The sequence below is a fragment of the Haemaphysalis longicornis genome, unplaced genomic scaffold, assembly GCF_048455015.1.
Source record: "Haemaphysalis longicornis isolate Haplotype H1 unplaced genomic scaffold, Haemaphysalis longicornis Haplotype H1 scaffold_8, whole genome shotgun sequence".
Classification (NCBI taxonomy): Eukaryota; Metazoa; Arthropoda; class Arachnida; order Ixodida; family Ixodidae; genus Haemaphysalis; species Haemaphysalis longicornis.
Window position 1 is genome coordinate 107,474,194 of NW_027526445.1, and position 13,072 is coordinate 107,487,265.

General features: G+C 43.4%; 1 protein-coding gene across 3 annotated transcripts in view; it reads left to right on the plus strand.

Moving 5' to 3' along the window:
* LOC144150161 (uncharacterized) overlaps positions 1-13,072 on the plus strand; it is a 104,899-nt gene that overhangs the window by 36,473 nt on the left and 55,354 nt on the right. For all 3 annotated transcript variants that reach the window (XM_077682001.1, XM_077682002.1, XM_077682000.1), the window contains exons 2-3: positions 7,315-7,384; positions 8,067-8,114. In XM_077682001.1, coding sequence (XP_077538127.1) covers positions 7,315-7,384; positions 8,067-8,114 — 118 coding nt within the window. The remainder of the gene's footprint in view (positions 1-7,314; positions 7,385-8,066; positions 8,115-13,072) is intronic.

The window sequence follows — 13,072 nt, forward strand, 5'->3', positions numbered from 1 at the left end:
CCGCAACAAGGTCGAATGCAGCGGTGGCGACCAACGGCTCATGCGATGTGTTGAGCAACTGGAGAACGCCAATCTCGCACCGAACGCGAACGCGAAACAGGCGAGCATCACGCAGTTTTTTTACCCTCGGTCATAAATTTTTTTCCCTGCGAATTCTTGTGCCTTTGCTACGGTAGCTCTCTCGTGCAGTGGAGCTTTTCCTGGCAGCACTGGCTTTTCTTTTACAGTGACCTGGGCAAACATTTTCGGCGTTTAGCTTAACTCAAAATACCGCTCATCTCGAAATTTTTCCGGGTTTTTACTACTTCGAGTTAACGAGGGATTACTGTATATATATATATATATATATATATATATATATATATTTATAGTCGTGAAGTGGAGTCCTTAGTTGCGGCAGGAATACGCACAAAGTAGAAGTACGCTCTTCGGAGACTTTATTTCCAACGTTTCGACCTGAGACAGGTCTTCCTCAGGAATGAACGCTTTGGGTAAAATCGTACGGACTCAGAGTGGGGGCGGCTTGTGGCTTGTGTTTCGGGGCGCCGCCCCCACTCTGAGTCCGTACGGTTTTACCCAAAGCGTTCATTCCTGAGGAAGACCTGTCTCAGGTCGAAACGTTGGAAATAAAGTCTCCGAAGAGCGTACTTCTACTTTGTGTATATATATATATATATATATATATATATATATATATATATATATATATATATATACATATATATATATATATATTGATTGGTAAGGCATTCGACATGTAATCGAAAGGCGTGGGTTCGGTCCCCACTCTGGGAGCGTGTTTTTCTTTCTTTCTTTCTTCTGTATATTTAAAAAAATGTTTACTTAATTAACCGTAGTGCAAAAGAAAAGAGCCTAACCACACCCCTATGCCTCCTTTGGCATTGTAGACTGCCGACCTATCTTTCTGTATATATATATATATATATATATATATATATATATATATATATATATATATATATATACACACAAATATATATAAAATATATACCCGCCGCGGTGGCTAAGTGGCTAAGGCGTTGCGCTGTTGAGCGCGAGGTCGCGGGTTCGATTCCCGGCCGCGGCGGCCGCTTTTCTGATGGAGGCGAAAGCAAAAACGCCCGTGTGTACGAGATTTCGGCGCACGTTAAAGATGCCCAGGTGGTCAAAATTAATCCGGAGCCCTCCACTACGGCGCGCCTCACCGGCTGCGCTGCGTCGGCGCGTTAAACCCTACAATCAATCAATCAGTCAATATAAAATATATATATATATATATGGTGTGTGTGTGTGTGTGTGTGTGTGTGTGTGTGTGTGTGTGTGTGTGTGTGTGTGTGTGTGTGTGTGTGTGTGTGTGTGTGTGTTCATGCTACGATTTACTTGGTGGGCAACGAGGGATCTGCATATATAATTGGTTGCCTTACTTTATCTGTGAACTTCGCGCCATGAAATATTCCATGTTTTATTCTTTGATAACCGCTAAATTCTTCCAAACGCCGGTGGATGGGTAGTTTTAGTGAGCCTAAAATATACTCTTAGGTTATAACCTTCGATGGGAATCGCATACAAGCTGCTTCGGTGGCTGGTCGGGCAGCCGCATCAAGCGAGATACGTGACGAGAAATGGCCACAAAGAGTGGCGATATCTCTGCTAAAAAAGAAAAGCGTCCCACTTACTGACTAGCAGATTCATTAGCGCGAAGCCGGAACTGCTGGACCGCACTTGAAATACCGTCATGTTCCCTAGTACGTCTTATTGTTCAGAGATTCTACCCTTAACGGCGCACTGGGGAAATTATTTTCACATGGTCGTGATTGTCGCTGCGCCATCGATGTTCTTTTTGGTGATATACATGGTGTCACAGCTATCATGCGCCAAAATTTCAAAAAAGCGCCATGGTGTAACTCGAACAAAACCTAGCGCATAATATTTCTAGTAAATTGGAGTAGGGGCGAGTAAAGTTTTGTAAATGAGATTTAATTAATTTATTATATAAATATTTACCTCGAGAAGTAGTGCCCTCATCATTAAACAGCCAATTTGAGACTTGCAGGCACACGAGAGAAAATTCACGTGCGGTATTTTTAGCGATGAACTAATTTCGTGCAAATACCTCTCACTGATAAAGAAACCCCGCGAAATACAGTTAAACCTGGATGTTAGGAATCTGTATGTTACGACTTTTTGGATTTATTTAAGTTTGCAAATTCCCCATTGGTTGCTGCATTAAAACACATCCGTTTGCGACCTCAAGACGTCACGACACTTTACCTTGATGTAACGAATTTGTTACGCTGATGAGCCATTGATTTGGCAGTTTTTCTAAAAGTTCGGCTGGACAAATGCACTAATTTAGCGACATTCGCCGGCCCCGCAAACTACCGTGCGTTTCCAGTGCGTGAGTGCGGTGTCGGTAGGGTGCTAGGCCTGCTTGTCGGCGTGTGGTCGCGCGTCTCCACTGCGATCTGTGCTATCGGTACGTCGGTGATGAATTCTTCTGCCAGTAAAAGAAACGTCTTGTCTTTTCAAGACAAGTTAGCACCATCAAATGCCGTCCCCGCCGGCGAGAAAGAAGAACGTCGGCCCCAGGTAGTGCAGTATGCCAACTGGCACCCTCTCAGCAATTTTGAGTGGATCAAAGAGCGTCAACTTCGCAGAAAGGCGCCCTTACAGCATATGTTAGGTCCTTGAAACGAGTTAAGGCCCCGAAAAATGTCAAAATGCAAAAGTAATAATTAAGTACCGTTTACGAATACGGAAGTAGGTGCCCTTGCTTTATGGAGCGCCGTGTACTAAGTTCACGGGAAAGCAGGGGAAGGAACTCACGCAGTGTTTCACTGCAAAAAAAACCGTTAAGGGTCGCTTCACCACCAATTATCACTGGTATTTTGGTTTCATTTCTGCCTCATTCACGCAAGCCATAGCTCGAAACATACATGTAACAAAAAACCTGCATCTAACGAAAAATTAGAAATTTTTGCCGACTTCGTTATGTAGAGGTTTAACTCTATGAAAAATAGCTCGTCACGGTGCTCCCACGCGCATCATAAATCAGTGCCCTCCAATAACCTGATTGAAAGCAACTGCTTTTCCCGTCACACGTCCAAAAAGAAAGCGCATCTCCTTGATAAGCAACAGCACGTTTCGCGGGGCGTGTGTAAGAGATAGGCAAAAACTCGGTCACGATGGCTCCTTTCTTTCTTTTCTTTATTTCATTCTGGCCCACTCAGACGCAGATTGTTCGAGGGCATTGCTTTACGATGCACTGGAAACAGGCGTCACGTGGAAATTTTCATATTCTGCTGGGTTTCTTTATGTCAGAGTAAGAGAGTACGCAATTAGTTCGTCGCTGAAAACACCGCCGTTAGATTCTTTTCGTGTGTACCTTTAAGTATCTCATTGACACTTCTATGATTAAGGCCCTACTTCTCGAGTTAGATAACTAATTACAATTAATTAGTTGACTCATTAACGAAGGAATACTGACCGGAACACCTCCATACTGCAAATATTATGCGCTAGGTTTTGTTCGAGTAACGCCTGCTCTGTTTTAAAATCTTGGTGCATCACAGCTAGAACACCCTGTGTGTGGCGCATCAAATTTTCTCAAAAGTATTTTTAGGGTTTCGCCCTAACCAACCCATCTGGTGTAAATCTGCGCTGCGGATTGCATGCTTTTCCGTACATACGTTTGACCAATTGATTTCTGAAATAAGGTTGTTGCAGATAACTACTACTAATGCAAATGTACATAAACCGTTTTAAATTATTTCGCAGGCAGATACCTTTAAAAGGGGAAAAGAGCCAGTATTTTTATACTAAACCATTAACATTGTAAACATATACTCTGCAGGTCCCGGAGGTTTGAAATGTAGTTAGCGCATTCGTATCATGCTCGGGATATTCCGTAAAGCTAAATAAAGAAAAACCCTACCGCTTAGAGGGTGAAAAGGGCTTAAACATTTTTTCATTGATTTCTCCATACACACAGGCCCGTTGACATGTTTAACTGATTTTGATGGTAGAGATTACCTATTAGGATACATAAAAATGCTTCAAACTGCTTTCGTAAAAGGTTTGGCCAACAAACCTAAAAATAATTTTGGTATGTTTTAAATACGCGTTATCCAGATTTTTCCAGAATTCACCACCAGTTCGTGAAGAAAGTCGAGAGAGTTCTTATCACAGTCTTTCGCTAAACCAACTGGTTTATGAGGAAATGTATTAGTTTTTGACAGGACGCCATGGGTCCAATGGGTCAGAAGGCCTTTGCTTTAATAAATGATCAGCCCAATGATATGTGTAATTTTCGGTTTGAAATATTCGCCCTGCGAATCGCGAAAATCCTTCCATTAGGAATTTCTGCCAGGAAACATGGAAGAATGTGAGCAAGATTTCTTTAAAAATACACTGCTCAAGAAGTGAAAAAAGGCTTAGATGTGATACCGACATCCACACCCAAATAATGGCTGTGAACACATGAAATTACTTTTGGACATTCCCATGATGATGAAGAGGCTCAATTACATCTAATTTCTACCAAAGCCCTCAGAGGAAGAGAACAATTATGTGCGGGTCCGCTTCCTTCCGCGGAAATATCGTAAAAGCTGATGCCGCAGCGCTCGGTGCGACACAAATACCGCTCGGCCCCATTTAACTCCCAGGGTGTTTTTCTCCCCTCTCACAACCACCGCGATACTGTTGTCCAATAAATTCAATTTTCAGCCGTTCACGCTGCTCGCCCACCATCTTCTCGAACGCAGAGCAACTCTGACGCTGTCATTCAGCGACTTGTCATTTGTTAGTTTGCTTTTCAAAAAGCCGATGCAACGTGATTTTGAAACCAAAAGAACTGTGCTACTACTCTTTCGTGTTTACGTAGGACAAAGGCTACAATTTCGAAAAAAAAAGATGTTCGTAAGTCACGGCGCGAACATTGTTGAATGAAGTTGTTGTGAGCGTTGTTGAACATTGTGAACATTGTTGATTTACCAGGGCGCAGCCGCCACGCGTGAAAAAAGAATGGCGCAGTTTGCACTAATGTTGCAACGCTGGAGAGACAGCGGAGCTTGGCGGAGACGTAGCTTCCTCCAGCTTGGCTATGTTTGATAGCTTTTGCTAGGTTTTAGATATTCTTGCTGGGATATGCTAAATCTTGAGGGGTGAGGCCAAGTTTAGCCGTATTTTCAAAGCCCGGTCCGGTCGGTCCTTCCACTGACAGCAGATCCCACAGGGGAGGAAGTTAGTACGACCTCCAGCTTAGCTGTTTCTCCAGCCCTGCATCACTGGGGCAAGCAGCAAAGGGTAGACCGTTTGCGCTTCTTTAGCTCATCAAAGACAATCACGTTTAATGTGGTATAGCAAGTAGGCACACAAAGCGCATGACCATACGCATATGTTCATAGTTTTTGCTCACACCCAAGCCGGCGCGAATAAGAGCTTCACTGTTATAATGCGATAGCTTTGGTGGTGCAGCTTTGAAAGGCGGCGCAGTTCTTTCATGCACTTTTTTGCTAACGCCACCAGACCAAGCTTACGCTAAACAGCTCCGTTGTTGAAACCATCATTATTTATAACTATCGATTCAGCATTCTTTTCAAATAAGCAGCTTCTTCCTTAACCGCACCTCTTTTGACCTCTGCGGCCCCTCCCTCCGCTGTCGCGAGGAACAGGGTAATACATTGAAGGTTCATTTAGTTATATTTTCCCGCGTTCGCATGCCTCGCAGGACATGTGTTGGGAGATGCTTATTGTTTTTTTGCGGTACAACTGTGATTCATAGTAATTCACAACATCGATTGACACAAAACGTATTATGGTTACGTATTTCTTACAGCACACGCACGTAGTACAGTGTTTTAGGCATATTTTTATAAAGGACGACTTCCAGCCATTTTCTACGACCACAGGCGTCCGGTAGGACCGTAGTGCCGACAGCAGAATAAAATTTCTGGCTGAGCGCGTCTCTATAGTCACCTAATTATAAAAGTAACAAGTAACTCAACATGCGTTGTCCGCATTTCTTTAATGGCCCACAGCAGCGCCAACGGCTACTAGCACTAGTTTTTTATAGAATTCTTACTGGCAGTTATCCATGACAATTACTGACTCAAAACTTCTTAACTTCTTACGTGTACGTAGTCGTTTAAGCAATGCCGTGCGATTTGTTTCGGTATAGTTCTGATATAACGCGAGCACTAACCTTTATCTACCACCACACGAATCTGGGTGGGGGCGATGTATTTGCAGCAGGAGGGAATTCGTAGTTGTGTACGACTCATTTGTCAGCTAACTAATCATGTGACAAATAACTCAACACATCCTATATTTCTTGCTGTACTGGTCCACCCAGACAACGCTAATACTAGCGATAGTATGTTATATGATAAACTTTACTTACCCAAACAACAATTCGTGCTTTGCAGAGAAAATGAAAAGGGTAACAACGTGATTACGGTCAGCTACATTATGCAACTCCGCAACACTTCTTTTGTAAGAAGCTAAGCAGGTTAATTGTTAAGAGGAACCTTCCTCATACCTTCTCGAGAGAAACGGCCTTTTCGGATTCGATTTGTAACTTAAACTAGAATTTTACTGTAGTGGAGCAGCATGTGGAAGTGAAATGGATCGACAGGCATGTAGCTTTTATGAAACATACGCGGGAGCCCCGCGTTTAAAGATCTGGGTGTTAAAATGAATTCAAAACAATAACTGCGTCACTGATGTACTGAACAAATGGTTTGTGAAAGTAGTTGTTTTACAAGTGAGTTCTGCCTAGGTACCTGCGTATTGATTGAAAACTAAATATTTAGGTCCATTTGCGTTTATCGTGCCGGTCCGTGGCCGCTGCTTTTCTGCTATTTCTTGCCCTAGGCCAGATAGATTGCTACTTTCGGACTGCCGCCGATCCACGGCGGCACAATCTAAGCATAATATTTTATGTACTCTGATGAGAGCCCTAGGTCGGCGGGAATCCCTAGGCTTCTTGCGGACTATCCGGAACTTGTATATAGATGAGGCACATTATTACAAGTCAGTAAAATTAACGCTTTTAACTTCTTTCCCACCGTTATTTGGTTGTTCGTAGGAGTGCATAGGTGGAATTTCTCTTTTATGGATATTTTGTGTATTTTATTCGACTACAGAACTGGTCACTGACGTTTTATGGGTAGTATAAAGTACGTCGACCTGATTTCGTGATTGGTGCAAAAGTTTCGAGTGAATCAGGACATCTTGCGCCCTTAAGTTTGGATTCTCAAAGCTTGCTGCTCGAATTGAAAGCCTCTGACTAAAACTAATTGCATGTATTCGCAGCGCTGTTTACCACCTGTTTCTTGTTGGTGAATCCAGAGTTGGAAAGTCGAGCCTGCTGAAGAGGTTTGTGGTAAGAATACTTCAAAAACTTTAATTCTTCGTGTTCTTTGTATAGGAGGAGCTGTTCTGGGCTCCCCTAAATGTCGGAAAGAATAATTGTTTCAAGATAAAACTTTCTGTGCCGAAACAGCCTCATTTTTACACAACTCAAAAGCAGGTATTGAAGTAAGAAACAGCGCAATGAAAAAGGTTTCAAATCCACCAATGGTAGCTAAATTGGTGCTGTAAGCAAGCTTAGGTCAGCTTTTATGGACGGGTAGTTTGCGTAGCTTTTTTCCCTAGTCTTCACTTCAGCGTGCTTTATCGCTTTGAATACACCACACACAATATGTCGCCTATATATACCACCTGGTACAAATTTTAAGATTTCGCTGAAAAAGCAGGAGCGTTGGAACACATCATTCAATAAAATAGAAATGCTTGCTCCTTATTATTTTTGAGAATGGTAGATTGACACCTCGCTGTGGAAAAAATGAAACTTGGGAACGATTTTTCAAAGGAGGGTTGATGAGAGTACTGAAATTTTTTAAATTTAAAAACCACACAAAATCCTAAAGGATGTTACAAATAATTAAAGTCTTGTAAAACGTTAACGCAGCGCACTCTTTTTTCGGTGTGTTTTTGTTTGATATAAGATGTAATCTATGTGAAGTTACAAAAGCGGTTTGTTATATATTTTTTCATTCTCACAGCGGGGTACCTACAAAGAAGAGTATTGGCCGACACGTGGAATCGATTTTGTAAGCCGTTCAGTTATTTTATTCTTACTGTTGCTAACTTGATGACGTGAATTTATGCTATTCTTACTGTTTAGAAGTATGTTGCTTTAAAATGACGGATTTCGAGTCAGATACATGTATGAATATGTATTCTGAATGTTGTACTACGTAGGCCCTCTTACACCCAAGATACGAAAGTATCAGGAAAGTGCAGAAATACTTCAGCGATCCGTTCAAATTACAGATCCGCTACAGCTGTTCTTCGTAGAACATAGAAAAGCAGTATACCTTTTCGGCTTCAATATTTCTTGGGTGTGGTTGTTTCAGGGAGAACAGGGAGAGTAAGGAAACAAATTGGGGTATGCTGGAAAGGGCTCGAGCACCCCGCTGTGTGAACAATCGGGTTCGTTGCTGTTGCCCGGTACAGAAAATGCCTGCCATTTTAAACAGTGTGAATTGTAAAAGACTTGAGTTTGTTTGAGGACTCCATCTAGGTTTTTAAGAAGGATTTGTTCGCGTTAGAGAAATGCTGCAAGAGCTCATTGCATTGTTGGAACAAAGGTCATCATATTGAGAGTGGCGCTGGCGGCGGCACAGGTGACCATAATAGCCCTTCAGTGGACTAGGCGCACTCCACTAAAGGAGACCTCTTAGTGGTTTACAAGAACATGGCTATGTGAGAGGGAATAGAAAATCGGTTCATTCTAAGAGGGAACGCCCATATTCACTGTTTTTTGAGAAGCGCCCTCATGCGGCAGCATGTAAGTAGATTAGAGGTCATGAAAACGTATGCATCACGGGACCTTTTTCGTGGTAATTTTCTGGTATTGCTTTTAGAAACCCAATTTTGTTCATTTGGGCCATATAACAAAAACATAAAAATACCATAGTACCTACGAACAGCATGGCGGCTCCACCCGAAGCCCACCAATGTATAATCAGGGGTTCATCTGATCTACGTCAATTTCCGCAGACTCTCAGAGCAGCTCGGGTCACACAAAGTGACCAACGCATACAAAAGAGCATAAGCCATTTAAAACGATATCTAGAAATGATTTATATGACGTTAGAATGTATCGGTCTTGTCAGAGAAATTGCGCCGAGCTTTGTTCTTTTTTTGGTGCGCTCCATCAATTGAGAGATCAAAACGAAGTAGAGGATGACATAGGGAAAAAGCGAGTGGGGAGGACTGCCTTCCTTAATGAAGACAGCGGCATTCTCTACGCTCTTGACATTGCCAGGAAGACGAGATTTCGAAGCGCGGCGTTACTGCCCCTTTGATGGGTCTTGTGACTCCCAGCGTCGCTTGTAGGCGTCGAATAGTCGAGTGTGCAGCCATTGCAGATGCAAAAGAGAGAGCAGTGGGAACGGTGGTGGCCAAACGCCGATAATTCTCCGGTACCGCTAACAATGGTACTACAGTTTAGACCCAAAGCATAAAGTGTAGACTGACCGACCAGTCAGGCGACTCAATATAGACATTATGTTCTTGGTAGAAAGCTGCGGTACCATTGTTATCATTGATATTTTCCTCTTGTAAACTATTTGAACTTGCGAGCTTTTGTGACTGCTTAAAACACCTATTCCTTCTCTTGCTTTTCCCCTAATATTCATAACTGACGACCTCGCGCTTTTCTGAAGCCGCAATGGGCCGACCAGATGTGTACATCCAGGTGCGCCTCTTGTGCGTGCGTCCAGCGGTCTTCTCGTTTTGACTGTTTGCCCCTTGACTCCTGACAGTAGCACCAAACAACTTTTTGGAGTTGATATTTTTTTCCTTCTGCCCTTTGTATGTTTATAAGCACTCATTTCGTTTTGAAACTCCCTGAATGAATGCCTCTGAATGCGCTTCCCTTTCCTCCCACCACCTCTAGCCCAGTCTACTGCTCTCTTATGTTTGAATCACGTGATTATGAATCTGTTGGAACGGGTGCGTATGGTCAGGTGTGCGATATATGCGTGCGTTGACGTCTCTTCTTGTGACAACTTTCTTGATTTACATTGCTACCGGCGTCTTAAACTAGCAATTAATTTTTTCAGTTGATTGTTTTTTCACCCCCTCTCTCATTTTTGAACCACATGATTTTGAAAATGTTTTTTTTTTGCGCTTTGTTTTCTCCTTCTCTCATTGTTTCCGTGCCTTCAAACCATGGCACCATTGTATAAACAGGCTACATTTCTTTTCCCAGCCTTCTCCCTCGCTGAAATTGGTATCTATCACTGTGAGCTCAGTTAGCCCTTTACACTAAAGAAAGGAAGTCCTCTTTTGAAACCTTAGTAGTAATTTTCATGGCTTAAATGTTTTCATGTCTGGCTGGGTCTTTACTTGATATATATATATATATATGTATAGAGAGAGAGAGAGAGAGAGAGAGAGAGAGAGAGGAGGGGGGGGACGAGAAAAACTAAAAAAATCATCAAATTTTACTTACGTTTCAGGAAGAGTACTTCCTTTCTTGAGCTTCACGTGGCAACTCTCTTGAGCTACCTATGGCACCAAAACTACCAGAACAGACGCCCTCACTATGCATGTAGCGAAAAAGAGTGGGTTAATTTCCCATTTTCAACGCTGGTCGACCACACGCGGCATGACGTAGGCACTCGGGACACGGCCCGGGTGTTAAAAAGAAATCCCCTTCACCCCGAGTAGCCCGAGTGGCGCTGGCTACCACCCCTAAGCACAGGAAACAAAAATCATCATCATAATCATCACCAGCACATATACGCCCACTGCAAGCCAAAGGCCTCCAATTATTCTCCAACTACCCCGGTCCTGCGCTAACTGCGACCAATTTATCCCTGCAAACTTCTGTATCTCATCTGCCAATCTAACTTTCTGCCGCTTCCTGCTACGCTTGCCTTGTCTAGGAATCCACCTTGTTACCCTTAATGACAAACGGTTATCTTGCCTTCGCATTGAATGCCGAGCCCACGTCCATTTCTTCTTCCTAATTTCTACTAATATATCCTAAAAACGCATTTGTTCCCTGACCTACTCCGTTTCTTCTTTTCCTTTAATGTGACACGTATCATCTTCCGTTCCCTTGCCTGCTGAGTCGTTATCAATTTAAATTGAACCCTCTTAGTGAGCCCCCAAGTTCCTGCCCCGTAGGTGAGTACCGGTAAGATGCAGCTATCATACACAACAAACAAAATACCTTAACATAAATACCCGAGAAGGTGTAAGAAAAACAGCTCCACCAGGTGGCGTAGTGGTTATCGCACCAGATGCGTAGTCTGGAGGTTGTGTGTTCGTATCCCACCAGGGGGGCACTTTTTTCTCCATAAAGGAAAGTTTGACATCCACCTAAATGCAGCCATACGGCTACAAAGGAAAGCTATACAGCTTTCTCGGAAACTTCGCAGTTGAAGAAAAATTCGTCCTGGTCCAGGATTCGAACCCGGGACCACTGCGTAACCGGAGCAGTCTCTCTACCAACTGAGCTAACCAGAAGGCTAGTCGTTAGTAACGCGAAAGCGAATTGATCAACAACTCGAAGTGAAGGACAGGTGTTAATCGACCAGATTTAGGGGAAATCCCCAAGGTGGAGTAAGTTTCTGTAAAGGAAAGTTTGACATCCACCTAAATGCAGCCATGCGGCTACAAAGGAAAGCTATACAGCTTTCTCGGAAACTTCGCAGTTGAAGAAAAATTCGTCCTGGTCCAGGATTCGAACCCGGTCGAATCTGGTCGAATTTTTTCACCACTTTCTTTCTGTCTTTCAAAATTCTTCATCTGTTTCTATGACCTACCACACCCTCCCCTTTGCTTTCCGAGGCATTCTTGAATGCAAACCCTTATTTCTGCGTTAACTGAACCACCCACTAATTTTCCCATTCTGATTCGCTACATGCATAGCGGCGGCCTCTGTTCTGGCAGTCTTGGTGCCATAGGTAGCACAAGGGGGTTCAACGCCGGTCGACCACTCTCGACATGTCGTAGACACTTGCGTCACAGCCCGGCGGTTAAAAAGGAGGTCCCCTTCACCGCCAGTAGTCCTAGTGGCGCTGGCTGCCACCCGTAAGAAGAGGAAACAAAAATACCTTAACATAAATACCCGGGAAGGTGGAAGGGAAACATCCCGCCGGTAGCGTAGTGCTCATTGCGCCAGACGCGTATTTTGGAGGTAATGGGTTGGGATCCCACCCGGTGGACATTTTTTCCACTTTGCTTGTCTTTCAAAATTCATCTGTTTCAATGACCTACCGCACTCTCCCCTTTGCTTTCCGAGGCATTCTTTATTGCCAAACGTTCTTCATCATCATCATCACCAGCCTATCTACGCCCACTGCAGGGCAATATTATTCTCCAATTATCTCGGTCCTGCGGTAAGGGCGACAAATTTGTCCCTGAAAACTTCTTGATCCCATCTGCTCATCTAACTTTCTGCCACCCCCTCCAACGCTTGCCTTCTCTAGGGACTACTCTGTTACCCTTAATGACCAACGGTTATCTTGTCTTCGCGTTACATGCCCTGCCCACGTGCATTTCTTCTTCCTAATTTCTACTACGCAGTGTCTAGAGTGCCGTCCGACGGCACTCCAGCTGACCGTTTCAGGAATGGCTAGAGTGCCGTCCGACGACATTCGAATATTTAACACTAGGCTAGCACTTGCCAAAGAGTCTCTCGTGGTAGTGTAGAGGATCCATCTTAGCTTCTTGATCCCAAAGTCGGTGGTTGGAGACCGGCTGTTGCTTGGGTTGTTTTTTTTTGCATTATTTAAATGAAGTGTAATTTTTATGCCTTAGGTTAGTTTTGGTGTTTTAAACGATTTCTTTATGTGCGTTAGGTTATCTTATGTTATGTTTAGGTTAGGTTGCCTAGCTTTACGTTATCTAGAGTGATGTACTTCCAGGCGCGGCAATTTTGTTATAAAACGTGGTGGACGTCGATATAGTGGTGTGTTTATAATACCGTCGGACGGCACTCTAGACACGGCCTTTCTACTAATATGTCCTTAACCCGTGTTTGTTGCCT